This window comes from Akebia trifoliata, chromosome 3 (assembly GCF_017979445.1).
Source record: "Akebia trifoliata isolate Shusen 1 chromosome 3, ASM1797944v1, whole genome shotgun sequence".
In the NCBI taxonomy this organism is placed as follows: domain Eukaryota; kingdom Viridiplantae; phylum Streptophyta; class Magnoliopsida; order Ranunculales; family Lardizabalaceae; genus Akebia; species Akebia trifoliata.
Genome location: NC_141377.1, coordinates 25,233,157 through 25,248,035, shown reverse-complemented (window position 1 = coordinate 25,248,035; position 14,879 = coordinate 25,233,157). Strand labels below are relative to the sequence as shown.

The 14,879-nt window shown below is 36.9% G+C and overlaps 1 protein-coding gene and 1 long non-coding RNA gene across 3 annotated transcripts; one reads left to right on the top strand and one right to left on the bottom strand.

Moving 5' to 3' along the window:
- Window positions 1–3,268: 3,268 nt before the first annotated feature.
- On the top strand, window positions 3,269–5,757 carry LOC147406205 (uncharacterized). Its single transcript, XR_015176351.1, has 2 exons — window positions 3,269–3,847; window positions 5,417–5,757. It is a non-coding gene; the product is annotated as an uncharacterized LOC147406205 (long non-coding RNA).
- A 1,402-nt stretch (window positions 5,758–7,159) lies between these two features.
- Window positions 7,160–9,387, bottom strand: LOC147406204 (putative cinnamyl alcohol dehydrogenase 4). Of its 2 annotated transcripts, none has more exons than XM_086434160.1 (3): window positions 8,923–9,387; window positions 8,142–8,304; window positions 7,160–7,497 (listed from the first exon to the last, which is right to left on the bottom strand). In XM_086434160.1, exons 1-3 carry the CDS (start codon window positions 9,015–9,017, stop codon window positions 7,321–7,323), a joined length of 435 nt encoding a protein of 144 aa, XP_086290286.1. In that variant the 5' UTR covers window positions 9,018–9,387; the 3' UTR covers window positions 7,160–7,320. The 2 variants fall into 2 exon arrangements, with proteins under 2 accessions (XP_086290286.1, XP_086290288.1); XM_086434162.1 differs by having other exon boundaries at window positions 8,142–8,427; window positions 8,923–9,368.
- Between the last annotated feature and the right edge of the window lie 5,492 nt (window positions 9,388–14,879).

The window sequence follows — 14,879 nt, the reverse complement described above, 5'->3', positions numbered from 1 at the left end:
GATTTTTTGTGAGGATGATCTCTATGGTGAGGAGATCATCCTTGCCAAAAATCAGCTCATTATGAAACCTCTAGCCCCATGTTTATAAGTTGAAAAATTTTAGACCGTCCAATATTTGTAAATCAATTTTGATGGGGTTAGAAGTTTTGGAATGGGATTATTTTTTTGCCAGGATGATCCCCTCATCACAGAGATCATCCTCACAAAAAATCAGTACATTCCAAACATTTTTTTCCCATATAAGACAAACAGTGAGTCGTAATGGGGGTCGTAAGAGCGCCATCCTATATATATATATATATATATATATATATAGGGGGCGGTTCAAGGGACATCTGCAAAACCAGATAAGAAGCCCATGTATGAGGGCCGTTAGATTTTATTGAAACAACGGCTGAGATGCACTCAAACGTCTCTTCCAAATAAGAGACGGAGTTTTAGGATTTTATAAAAAACTCCCTCTATTCTTTTTCTTTTTTTTTTCAACCCACTCTCTATTTCAAACGAATTTCTCTCACAGATAAGAAACCACCCTTCGTTCTGCTCTCGACAGAAAACATCCTTCGTTTTCAACTAAATGGATCGAAAATGAACTAGTTATCTCTCTTTCGCCCTTGTTTTTAAGTCACAATAATGGGTAAGTTGCAACAAATCAACAACTTTTTGCCAAACGAGTAAACATAGCCGTGAACTGATCGCTCACCCTCCTGAACATCTCTTGGATTGATGTTGAGTTCCCAATAAATGTTGATGTCATCTTCGGCTCGGTGGGTATCACACACACTCGACTTCACATTGTTGGGGATCCACTCCACAAAGTAAGAGGAGTTCTTATTATGCACATTTATCATCTGCTCACCAACCTTTTTGGTGCTCATCTTACCCTGAACATCGCTGAGGTTGTGAGATAACGGCCATGGCGGGGATCTGCTACACACATCATGTTCTTAGCATCCCACATTTTCTTTAGAAGAGGGTTTCCTATTGAGAGCTTTGTGAGAGAGAAGGGTTTGATGGAGTTTATGTTCTCTGTAGAGAAAACATACTCGAGAGAAAGAAACCAGAGTTTTGAGATAAGACAGGGATTTAATTTTAATGTAATGAAAAAATAGAGGGAGTTTATTAAAAATGCATGACTCTTTTCTAAAACTGCAATTTCACTCCAGCTGTTTCCAATTAGAAATCCAAGCCATTGTTTTCTTAATATCCGACGACTGTCAGTCATGGGTTTCCAAGGCAGTTTCCAAAACGTCCCTCGAACCGTCCCCATATATATATATGGGTAGCGTTCAATGGCAAACTTTTTAGCAATAGCAAAACATTTTTCAAAACATGAGTTAGAGGTTCTGAAATGGGCTGATTTTTGGTGAGGATGATAACTACGGTGAGGAGATCATCCTCACCAAAAATCAGCCCATTCCAAAACTTCTAACCCATCTTTACAAGTTGAAAAATCGTGGACCGTCCATTTTTTGTAAACTATTTTTGATGGGGTTAGAAGTTTTGGAATGGGCTGATTTTTGGTGATGATGATCTCCTCATGATAGAGATCATCCTCACCAAAAATCAGCCCATTCCAAAACCTCTAACTCATGTTTTGAAAAATGTCTTGCCAAAAGTTGGCCATTGAACGCCCCCCTATATATATATATATATAGGGAAATGTTAAGCACCCTAAGTTTTACCACAAACTTTAACAAGCGTTTTTTGTCCTACATAGGTTAGAAGTTTTGGAATGAGCTGATTTTTGGTGAGGATGATCTCTATGATTAGAAGATCATCCTCCCCAAAAATCAGCCCATTCCGAAATGTTTAGCCTCATGTTTACACGTTGAAAAATCGTGGACCGTCCATTTTTTGTAAATCAATTTTGATGGGGTTAGAAGTTTTGGAATGAGCTGAGTTTTGGTGAGGATGATCTCCTCACCATAGAGATCATCCTCACCAAAAATCAGCTCATTCCGAAACTTCTAACCCATGTAAGACAAAACGCGTTTGTTAAAGTGTGTGGTAAAACTAAGGGTGGCGAACGGGACCCATATATATATATATATATAGAACAGCGTTCCTAAGACTCATTTTGGGACTCACATTGCGACACACCGTTTTGTCTTATATGGACAAAAATATTTGGAATGGGCTGATTTTTTGTGAGGATGATCTCTATGGTGAGGAGATCATCCTTGCCAAAAATCAGCTCATTATGAAACTTCTAGACCGTCCAATTTTTGTTGAAAAATTATAGACCGTCCAATTTTTGTAAATCAATTTTGATGGGGTTACAAGTTTTGGAATGGGATGATTTTTTGCCAGGATGATCCCCTCATCACAGAGATCATCCTCACAAAAAATCAGCTCATTCTAAACATTTTTTGCCATATAAGACAAAACGGTGTGTCGCAATGTGAGTCTCAATATGAGTCTTAGGAACGTGACCCATATATATATATATATATATATATATATATATATATATATATATATATATATAGGGTCCCGTTCAGCACCCTAAGCTTTACCACACATTTTAACAAACGTGTTTTGTCTTACATGGGTTAGAAGTTTTGGAATGGGCTGATTTTTTATGAGGATGATCTCTATGGTGAGGAGATCATCCTCACCAAAAATCAGCTCATTCCAAAACTTCTAACCCCATCAAAAATGGTTTACAAAAAATGGACGATCCACGATTTTTCAACGTGTAAACATGGGGCTAAACATTTCAGAATGGGCTGATTTTTGGGGAGGATGATCTTCTAATCATAGAGATCATCCTCACCAAAAATCAGCCCATTCCAAAACTTCTAACCCATGTAGGACAAAAAACGTTTGTTAAAGTGTGTGGTAAAACTTAGGGTGCTGAACATTTCCCTATATATATAGGGAAATGTTCAGCACCCTAAGTTTTACCACACACTTTAACAAACGTTTTTTGTCCTACATGAGTTAGAAGTTTTGGAATGAGCTGATTTTTGGTGAGGATGATCTCTATGATTAGAAGATCATCCTCCCCCAAAATCAGCCTATTCCGAAATGTTTAGCCCCATGTTTACACGTTGAAAAATCGTGGACCGTCCATTTTTTGTAAATCAATTTTGATGGGGTTAGAAGTTTTGGAATGAGCTGATTTTTGGTGAGGATGATCTCCTCACCATAGAGATCATCCTCACCAAAAATCAGCTCATTCCGAAACTTCTAACCCATGTAAGACAAAACGCGTTTGTTAAAGTGTGTGGTAAAACTTATGGTGCCGAACGGGACCCATATATATATATGGGGGGCGTTCGCTGGCTAACGCTTTAGCCTACGCTTTAGCAAACGTATTGAAAACGTTGGATTAAACATGATCGGACGGTTGAGATTAAATTTAAAACGCGATCTGCGTTTAAGTTATAAACCATTGGTTATTTACAGTGACATCCTTCCAATGTTAAATATTTAGTTCTACCTACTTGGATTGAATTAAACAGAGGCGGAGGTTCTGTATTTCTCTCCTCTCTTCTCCTTCGTTTTCCCTTCTCTAACTCAAACCCTAACTCTAAACGCAGACAGATTTCTCTCATCTCGTCTCTCTTATCTCTTCTCATCGTTTTACCTCAAACCTTAACCCTCTTCCTCTCTATTGCGACGACGGCGACTACTCACTACCGTTCCAGCCATTGCGACGAAAAAGACGGAGACGTGCAGCCATTGCGACTCACTCCATCTTAGTACTTACCTTTAATTCTATAGTTTCTTGAAGGTGTTCATGTTGAACAAGCTTCCAGTACAAACCACCATAGGAGAAGAACCATGGAGAAACCCCTAAAGAGTTCTAGAGCCTCACACAGGACCCAAATTATTCAAGGTATGTTTTGATTGTTGATTTCAGTGGATCAAGTAGCTGATTTAACTGTATTTTAAATATGCTTTGACTGAAGATACTGTTCATGATAGAGTTAAATTGTGAAATAGGATTCATGTTGCTGACCTAGTAATTGGGATTAAGGTGAAGATGACAACAGCTTTGATGATGATCTGTTGGTTGATCTGTTAATTCATTTGGCTGAGCTGCACTCCCTTGCTTAGTCAGCACATGTTTTACTCTCCAGAAACATGTTTTACTTTCAATCTGCCCTTTGACCTTAATGAAAGAAAAGGGCGAGATCATATTCTAGACATTTGAGTATTATTTTCTTTGTGATTTTCATGGATAGGCCTATAACTGGGTTCTAAGCCGAATGTGAAAACAGTTCAAACCCAAGAGGCTAGAAGCCTTAATCCGGCTGGATTTTTTCGACTAGATCTACCTAGGGGTGGACCAAACAATCTTGGGTTCAAGAGTTTAGGTGGCCTGAGAGTTTGCCAAAAGTCATTTTGTCAATGCTGAAAATCTAAGACGATGGAGAAGCAAGTCTCCTGAACTCCAGAAGCCTCTAATCCTCACCATATCTTCCCTGTTTACTTGCCCATATTTTTTATTTCTCTATATTTTGTATCTGTGATGCTCTTACAATACTCTAAAAGACCAAGGAGATAAATACAGAGCAATCTTGGATATATCAGTTCCTTAATTTATACCAACTTGTCTAGACCTTTGATTTGTTTATTATTATACTAGGTTTAGATAAGAATATTGATGAAAGTTAGACCTACCACGTGCAATTCTTTAAATTGCTTTTCATTGTTCCTCAAATAAAGAAAATAACCTAGGGGAAACGTTTTGGAATGAGAGGAAAGATTTTGAAGGAGGATTGATGTTCTTAGGAATTTGTTTTGGATATCGATACTTGTGAGATGGAGGAATTCAAGTATTGTTTTAGTAGCTGACACGGCATATTGGAAGTTGAGAGTACTTCATAGGATAGAGAAAATGGAACCATAGATCTAATATAGATATATGCATAGCTATTGATTACCAGCTTTACTTGGGAAGTTGCAAGTGCCTCATAAGAGAGAAAATTGGACCCACAAGTCTAGTATAGATATAGTCATGGTCATAGATATTGATTTCCAATTTTACTGAAAACTCATATACTCTTTGTTATGCCAATATTATGCTCTAATGATATATTGGTGTGGTAGTCTTGTTTTTTAATTTTCACCTTTTAATTAAAGTAAATATGTGGTTGGGCATCTTTTTTCCTGAAGTTTGTTTTCTAAAGTGTGAGATAAAATTGCTTAACTGAGCTCAAGTAAACTCAGACCTGGGCTCATCAAGTCCACATCAATTTTTGACTTTTTATGTGTTGATGTAAGTTAAATTATTTATTGTGGAGCTCCATATCGGCTTTCAGAAAACCCAAAGCATGTGTTAAAATAAATAGTTTCGGTTGTGACTTGTTTGTTTGCCTAATAATGTTGGGTTGGGTTGGGGTTATAATGATTAATAGTATATTGGGTATCCATCTTTAATGTTTGAATTATTGACTTGCAGGGGTGCTTGTTTCAATTTTGAGGATCATAACGAAATCTATATTCTCCCGAGACACACAAGGTCTAAGAAGTACTGCAAACCTCTATTTCATTGTCATTGGTTTTGGGTCATCTAATAGTTAACCACACTCTTCATCTCCTAGTAATTGTTTATATTCTCGAACTTTAATGTTAGTCTTTTCAATATGTAAGGCTTGTACACAACTGTTATTAATCATGCTGTTGTAGCACAGAATTGTTTTATTTTGTGAAAGACTGCAAAAGAGACGACGATGATTGTGTAAACCTGACTTTCAAAAATATGTGTTTTATCAATTATAAAATTCCTCTATTGCATCTTGATGCCCTTACTGATCAGGAAGGTCTTCAGTTTTAGGTCAAGTGTTCAGCCAAGCTAGAGGGGATGACTTCTTATCCCAAGGAAGTTGAGATGGGAAGGTACCTGCCACCTTGGAGTTCTTTTGTAGAAGATAGTGGAAATGGGATCGGGATTTGACGCTTTGATAAAATGAATCCTATTTCACCACTTAATAATATACATTATTTTACCAGGTTTAGAAATTTGCAAATTATTCAAATATAAATAAGACTTTTATTTTCTTTAATTCACATATAATGAAGAAATAATTAGCCACCTGATGAAGAAAATTACTGAACCAACCAAACTTAGTCAAATTATTTGCAGACTGATTGAAATCTATTCTGTCATATTTTACACTAAAGAAATATTTTCTCACAATCACCAATAACAAATGAATAAGTGACAACATTGGATTGGAAATATTTGTTGTGATTAACAATCTCCTTCACCGACTTGATGTCCCACCAAATTCTTCCAAGAGCCGTTCGATGGTCTTCCTTGATGTGATAAGAGCAAGAGTCGACAACCATAAATTGGTTGTTCAACAACTAACCCAAACCAAGATGGACTATTGGTAAGCCGCCAAATTCCCCAATATGCATTCCCCATGGTGAACATGGAAAACCTCATGTAAAACAAATACATTTTTTTTTGGACATGACCCAAAGTTTTTAGGTTTTTTTTTTTTTTAATCTCATCTGACATCAACTAATGCAATGAAACTAAATACAAGATCTTTTACAGTGACATGAAAATAATATGGTTCAATGTGTCTAAAATAAAAATTAACTAGAAAATAATAGGAATCACTGTTTATTATTCCATAAAAGTGTAACAACTTTTCCCATCAAATTATATTGAAAAGCTTCTATTATAGATTACTCAAACAAAACAAGTACTGAACCTTAGTTGCCAGAAGAGCCAAGAAGTGGGCTCTATGTTGGGAGCGGAAGAATCATCTAAACTGGAAATTGAAATAACTTTATAATCGGAAGCATAAATTGGAAGCAAGAGCAGGATCAAGCATATGGTCACGAATCTTTTCTGGAGCTATCAAAACAGTTAACAAGAATCCTAAAATGATAAATGCAAACCCTTAGATTAACGACAGATGTACAATGTCTCATTACTATCTATGTCCAGAAATATAACTTCAGCAAAGAGTCGAAGTATGCACTAACAAAGCAGTTTCATATACGATGCCCGTCGATATAAATAAAGCATCTTTAAATATAATGCCCCTACATTCTGGAACAAGAACCGACAAATGTACAAGAGTTTTAGTAGCAAGGCTAACAACCTTTATGTTCTTCCCTACCAAATTCTCACGTTCCTTTCCTAATAAGATCACACATCTAACAAGGCAAACTTAACGACCCCTAATAAGATTAAGGTTATATTTTAAAAAACTTATCTTACACATCTAACAAGAGTCCAAACCCAAAACCTAGAAACACCTACGAATTAAAAATTTCCATCTACAACATATACATCAGTAACACAAATATAAACATAGCTAAAAGATAAATTTTGTAAAACAACGACTATTCGCAGTTATGTGAACTCTTTGTAGGCCCTTGACTTTCTTCAAGGATTTGTGACTTCTTCTCTAGCCCTTGCCTTTCTTCAGGAACAGTGTTAGGTTTCCATAGTGTAGTAGATTGAAATCCAATAGCCCCAGATGCAATGTCAAATATGAGTTCCAAGGACTTTGCCAAGCCCTATATGGAAAAAACGCCACACAAAATTAACAGAGCACTAAAAGGAGAAGTATCGTAATCATCCATTAAACCAAATACACAATAAATTATGGCAAAGTGAATTTCTAAATACTCGCAGAAACACATACATTCCCACTCCACTCCACTTTTCTTCTTTGCATCTAGATTTCGTGTAAAATCCATAGCCCTCTCTCTAACCACTCCACTATCTTTTTTCCCCATTTCTTATTAGTCTTTATTGCTTCTCCAAAGAAAAATACTAAGATAATATTTAATATGTGTTAATCCATATTTGGTGCTTTATAAATATAATTCCATCAACTAGGGTGTATCGACAAAAGGTTGACGTTGCAACAAAATTTCTCTAATTAAATTAAGAGCTGTGATTTTACCACACCATTTTATGTTATGAATATTTTGTTATAAAATCTCACCATATATTAAAATCACTTACAAACATAATTGTAAGGTAATATGATTGCCCTAAATTAACCATCTGTTTGCAAGGACGTTTGTGTCCATGTTCGCACACAAAAGAATTATAGGTGAGCTAGTTTAGGATCCAGTAAGAACCCAAAATAAGAAATTGATGTGAATCATCTCAAACGAGTATGACTGCAGAGTTTCTCTATAATTAATGTTACCTCCATTTGTTGTTTGTTAGATGAGATCACAAAACTATCTGCTCCAAATAGATTCAGGGCTTCATCTTTCTTAGACTCACTCGTGCTGAAAACTGTTACATGTAATCCAAAAGCCTTTCCAAACTTCACAGCCATATGACCAGGACCACCTAGCCCAATTACGCTGAGAGATTTACTTGGTTGGTTAATTTAATGGCAAATCATGGGACTGTATACTGTAATTCCAACACACAGCAAGGGTGCTGCCAATTCTAATGGATAGTTATTTGGTATTTTGTAGCAATATCTGTGCGCCCAAATACCAAAAACACATCAGAATTATGTTTAGACTCTTTAACAGCAGGGAATCAGTTCAAAATCTTCGCATTGGCAGAGAAATATTTATGCAAAGGAAGGTGAAAAAACAAAGTGTTAAAAGAGAAAACATATAGTCATTTTATTATAATATTGTTAAGTCGTAAAAAAAGATAATTTCTTATGAGACTGGATATTCAAACAAGATTTCCTTGCAGGCCTCACCCCCAGCAACAGAGAGTAAAAACTGAATGAAAAATTAACATATCTCTTTGATAATAGAAAGGTTCAAAATCTTGTTTAGAAGCAATGTTTGGGTCAAGAGAAAGACGTTTATAACAGAAACATTTGAAATTATTTCAATACAATCCAAAATATGCTGAGATTGAATGAAATTTTGAACCAAAGATTAAAAAAAAAAAATCATAACTAGGGATCAAATCATAGAAAACAAATTCAAGTAATGTTAGTAGCAGAATTGACTTGCCTTTCATGAACTATAGTGTGACTAGAATATCCCCCTTTTGTTATTGTACCAGCATCATTGGTTAGGGTATAACCCTTTGAGCAATGGATTTCCATCCCATCATTACAATACTCACACTACACGAGGGCGAGAGCGAGAGAGAATGAGACAGTGAGAGATCAGGTTGGAACAGTAGTGAGTCGTCGCCGTCGTCGCAATAGAGAGGAAGAGGGTTAGGGTTTGAGGTAAAATGAGGACAAGAGATGAGAGAAATCTGTCTGCGTTTAGAGTTAGGGTTTGAGTTAGAGAAGGGAAAACGAAGGAGAAGAGAGGAGAGAAATACAGAACCTCTGCCTCTGTTTAATTCAATCCAAGGAGGTAGAACTAAATATTTAACATTGGAAGGATGTTGCTGTAAATAACCAATGGTTTATAACTTAAACGCAGATCGCGTTTTAAATTTAATCTCAACCGTCCGATCGCATTTAATCCAACGTTTTCAATACGTTTGCTAAAGCGTAGGCTAAAGCGTTAGCCAGTGAACGCCCCCCTATATATATATATATATATAGGGTCCCGTTCGCCACCCTTAGTTTTACCACACACTTTAACAAACGCGTTTTGTCTTACATGGGTTAGAAGTTTCGGAATGAGCTGATTTTTGGTGAGGATGATCTCTATGGTGAGGAGATCATCCTCACCAAAAATCAGCTCATTCCAAAACTTCTAACCCCATCAAAATTGATTTACAAAAAATGGACGGTCCACGATTTTTCAACGTGTAAACATGGGGCTAAACATTTCGGAATGGGCTGATTTTTGGGGAGGATGATCTTCTAATCATAGAGATCATCCTCCCCAAAAATCAGCCCATTCCGAAATGTTTAGCCCCATGTTTACACGTTGAAAAATCGTGGACCGTCCATTTTTTGTAAATCAATTTTGATGGGGTTAGAAGTTTTGGAATGAGCTGATTTTTGGTGAGGATGATCTCCTCACCATAGAGATCATCCTCACCAAAAATCAGCTCATTCCGAAACTTCTAACCCATGTAAGACAAAACGCGTTTGTTAAAGTGTGTGGTAAAACTAAGGGTGGCGAACGGGACCCTATATATATATATATATATATATATATATATATATATATATATAATATATATATATATATATATATATAGGGAAATGTTCAGCAACAAACATTTTGACAAACATTTTGGCAAACATTTGTAGGCCGTCGGATATAACACAAATGAATGGATCGGATTTAATTTAACAATCGATCGGTTTAACTCATAAAATTATAATTTAATTACAGCTCCACCCCTCTCCTCTTTCAATCCATTTTGAAAAACCAGAGAACCTTCATCTCTCACTCTCACTCTCTCACTAACTCTCTCTTTCTCATTCTCGATCGAACTCTTTCACGGCTGGAAAATCACGAATAGGTCGTGTTGAAAAGCGTTCGTGCAAGGTACTTGCAACAAGGAATAGGGAGAGAGTTGTCGCGATTAGAGAGAGAGGGTCGAGAGGGAGGTAGTTACAGTGAGTAAGTCCAAACAGCAAGAACGTGAGAGAGATGGAGTTGCAGCGAGGTCGAAGTTGCAGGTGTTCGTGTTTCGACGATGAAGTTGCAGCAGCGAGGTCAACAATTCGTGCTTCGTGCGAGAGCGGGAGCTCGAGCGAGAGAGAGAGTTTCAGGCGAGAGCAAGAGAGAGAGAGTGAGAGAGAGTGAGAGAGAGAGAGAGACTAGAGAGCTCAAGCGAGAGAGGAGGGTTCGGTCGAGAGTGAGAATGACACTCTCTGTTTTTTGCTTCGGTTTTAAAGAGAAAGGGAGGACACACTAATTTCTAGATTTTTGAGGGATGGCGCTGTAAATAAGTGCATAATTTCTCACTTCAACAGATCGGCTATTGTTTTGAATCTCGACCGCCCATTTGGTTGTTATCCAACGCACGAAAAGTGTTTGTCAAAATGTTTGTTACGTGGTAGGGCGCCGAACGGGACCCATATATATATATAGGGTCACGTTCCTAAGACTCATATTGAGACTCACATTGCGACACACCGTTTTGTCTTATATGGGCAAAAATGTTTGGAATGAGCTGATTTTTTGTGAGGATGATCTCTGTGATGAGGGGATCATCCTGGCAAAAAATCATCCCATTCCAAAACTTCTAACCCCATCAAAATTGATTTACAAAAATTGGACGGTCCTATAATTTTTCAACAAAAATTGGACGGTCTAGAAGTTTCATAATGAGCTGATTTTTGGCAAGGATGATCTCCTCACCACAGAGATCATCCTCACAAAAAATCAGCCCATTCCAAATATTTTTGCCCATATAAGACAAAACGGTGTGTCGCAATGTGAGTCCCAATATGAGTCTTAGGAACGCTGTTCATATATATATATATATATATTCTCTGTGATTTCTGTTGATCTCAATCGACTGAGAGTGTTGGGTTTTCAGTTGGTTTTCTGTCGAGAGAAGAGAGTTGGGCTTAGTTAAAAAAAATGACAAACAAGGGAGTTGAAATAAAAATTTATAGAACTCCGTTTTTCATTCGAAAATGACGTCGGACAAAATCTCAGCCGTTTGTTTCTCAAAATCCACCAGCTGAGAAACATGGGTTTCTCATATGGTTTCAAAGTCGTTCGTCGAACCGTCCCCTATATATATATAGGGAGCCGTTCGGCGCCTCATTGTTTTACAAACGCTTTGACAAACATATAGGAGCCACACGATCTTGGACAATCCAACGGGTCAAAGGTTCCCAAAATCTAAAGCAGGTGCTCACTGTATAATTTCAAAATTATAGAGACCCCCTCCTCAAATAAGAAGATCCGATCGGTCTCGAGACTTATCTCTTCTTCTCTCTAATCCATCTTCTTCTTCAACACCTCTCTACAAATCTCTCTCTCTCTCTCTCTCTCTCTCTGTAACTCCCAGCACAAGTTACGCATGGGGAACCTCACAAACAACCTGTCACCTATGTTAGTAAAACAAATTCAAAAAACGCTTCAATTGAGCTATTGAAAACCTATGAACATCAACTCTCAAAATTTAAGAACTCTAAATCTATTATAAAACCAAAACCCCTGAACTTAGAAATTCTAAAAAGTAAAACAAAAATGAATAGGATCTTTGATTTACAATTCAGGTTTGACTCTATTTCACATAAACAGAGAGAAATGGTGGAATCCATTAATAGAGTTCATAGCTCTCTGCAACATACATCAAGAGAAAGATGAACAGAAAGAGAGATGAAAATTACCTATCTTTTACAAACATCCACCCAACGAGTTTTATATCCAAATTGTAGACCTATGTCCATCTAATTTGCTAAATAATAAAGGATTTTTCCAAATCAAAGCCAAAAAAAATAATCCCTAATAAAAAATATAGAAATGAGAGGAGGTTGGAGTGGTTGTACTTGATTGTGAGATGTGGCGATGAAGGTCGAAGCAACAGATGATAAATATCAAAAAGTCCATCGATTTTAAGATGATGATGATCGAAGAGCGAGTTGCAGAAAGGTCTCCTCATTGACTGAGAAGGAGGTTAAAAAGATAAAAAACCTGATGGGTTCTTGTAATTAAGCAAGGAGGTCGTTGTAATTGTTTAAGAATTTTAAGAAATCACGTGTTCGTTTATTTTTGGGATGATTTTGACTATTGATTTTCGCAAAATCTGATGACCGTGCAACTTAGAGTGAAATGTAGGCTAAATGGTAGGGTGCTGAACATTTCCCATATATATATATATATATATATATATGGAAAAGTTCAGCACCCTAAGTTTTACCACACACTTTAACAAACGTTTTTTTGTCCAACATGGGTTAGAAGTTTTGGAATGAGTTGATTTTTGGTGAGGATGATCTCTATGATTAGAAGATCATCCTCCCCAAAAATCAGCCCATTCCGAAATGTTTAGCCCCATGTTTACACGTTGAAAAATCGTGGACCGTCCATTTTTTGTAAATCAATTTTGATGGGGTTAGAAGTTTTGGAATGAGCTGATTTTTGGTGAGGATGATCTCCTCACCATAGAGATCATCCTCACCAAAAATCAGCTCATTCCGAAACTTCTAACCCATGTAAGACAAAACGCGTTTGTTAAAGTGTGTGGTAAAACTAAGGGTGGCGAACGGGACCCATATATATATATATATAGGGAAATGTTCAACACCCTAAGTTTTACCACACACTTTAACAAACGTTTTTTGTCCTACATGGGTTAGAAGTTTTGGAATGAGCTGATTTTTGGTGAGGATGATCTCTATGATTAGAAGATCATCCTCCCCAAAAATCAGCCCATTCCGAAATGTTTAGCCCCATGTTTACACGTTGAAAAATCGTGGACCGTCCATTTTTTGTAAATCAATTTTGATGGGGTTAGAAGTTTTGGAATGAGCTGATTTTTGGTGAGGATGATCTCCTCACCATAGAGATCATCCTCACCAAAAATCAGCTCATTCCGAAACTTCTAACCCATGTAAGACAAAACGCGTTTGTTAAAGTGTGTGGTAAAACTTAGGGTGCCGAACGGGACCCATATATATATATATATATCGGGTTCCTTTCAGCAACAAACATTTTGGCAAACATTTTGGCAAAACATTTTTCAAAACATGGGTTAGAGGTTTTGGAATGGGTTGATTTTTGGTGAGGATGATCTCTACGGTGAGGAGATCATCCTCACCAAAAATCAGCTCATTCCAAAACTTCTAGCCCCATGTTTACAAGTTGAAAAATCGTGGACCGTCCATTTTTTGTAAATCATTTTTGATGGGTTAGAAGTTTTGGAATGGGCTGATTTTTGGTGATGATGATCTCCTCACTGTAGAGATCATCTTCACCAAAAATCAGCTCATTCCAAAACCTCTAACCCATATTTTGAAAAATGTTTTGCCAAAATGTTTGTCAAAATGTTTGTTGCTGAACATTTCCCATATATATATATATATGGGTAGCGATCAAGGGCAAACTTTTTAGCAAAACATTTTTCAAAACATAGGTTAGATGTTTTGGAATGGGCTGATTTTTGGTGAGGATGATCTCTACAGTGAGGAGATCATCCTCACCAAAAATCAGCCCATTCCAAAACTTCTAACCCCATCAAAAACAGTTTACAAAAAATGGACGGTCCACGATTTTTTAGCTTGTAAATATGGGTTAGAAGTTTTGGAATGGGCTGATTTTTGGTGAGGATGATCTCTACGGGAGATCATCCTCACCAAAATCAGCCCATTCCAAAACTTCTAACTCATGTTTTGAAAAATGTTTTGCCAAAAAGTTGGCCATTGAATGCCCCCCCCTATATATATATATATATATATATATATATATATATATATATATATATAGGGTCCCGTTCGCCACCCTTAGTTTTACCACACACTTTAACAAACGCGTTTTGTCTTACATGGGTTAGAAGTTTCGGAATGAGCTGATTTTGGTGAGGATGATCTCTATGGTGAGGAGATCATCCTCACCAAAAATCAGCTCATTCCAAAACTTCTAACCCCATCAAAATTGATTTACAAAAAATGGACGGTCCACGATTTTTCAACGTGTAAACATGGGGCTAAACATTTCGGAATGGGCTGATTTTTGGGGAGGATGATCTTCTAATCATAGAGATCATCCTCACCAAAAATCAGCTCATTCCAAAACTTCTAACCCATGTAGGACAAAAAACGTTTGTTAAAGTGTGTGGTAAAACTTAGGGTGCTGAACATTTCCCATATATATATATATATGGGAAATGTTCAGCACCCTAAGTTTTACCACACACTTTAACAAACGTTTTTTGTCCTACATGGGTTAGAAGTTTTGGAATGGGCTGATTTTTGGTGAGTATGATCTCTATAGTGAAGAGATCATCCTCACCAAAAATCAGCTCATTCCAAAACTTCTAACTCCATCAAAATGGTTTATAAAAAATGAACGGTCCACGATTTTTCAACTTG

Excerpts from the sequence above, each read along its gene's own strand:
- LOC147406204 (XM_086434160.1), bottom strand. The coding sequence starts at position 9,017 with ATGGAAATCCATTGCTCAAAGGGTTATACCCTAACCAATGATGCTGGT. Across the intron at positions 8,305-8,922 it reads CACACTATAGTTCATGAAAG|CGTAATTGGGCTAGGTGGTC; the intron begins GCAAGTCAATTC and ends TAAATCTCTCAG. Across the intron at positions 7,498-8,141 it reads CTAACAAACAACAAATGGAG|GGCTTGGCAAAGTCCTTGGA; the intron begins GTAACATTAATT and ends TTTTCCATATAG.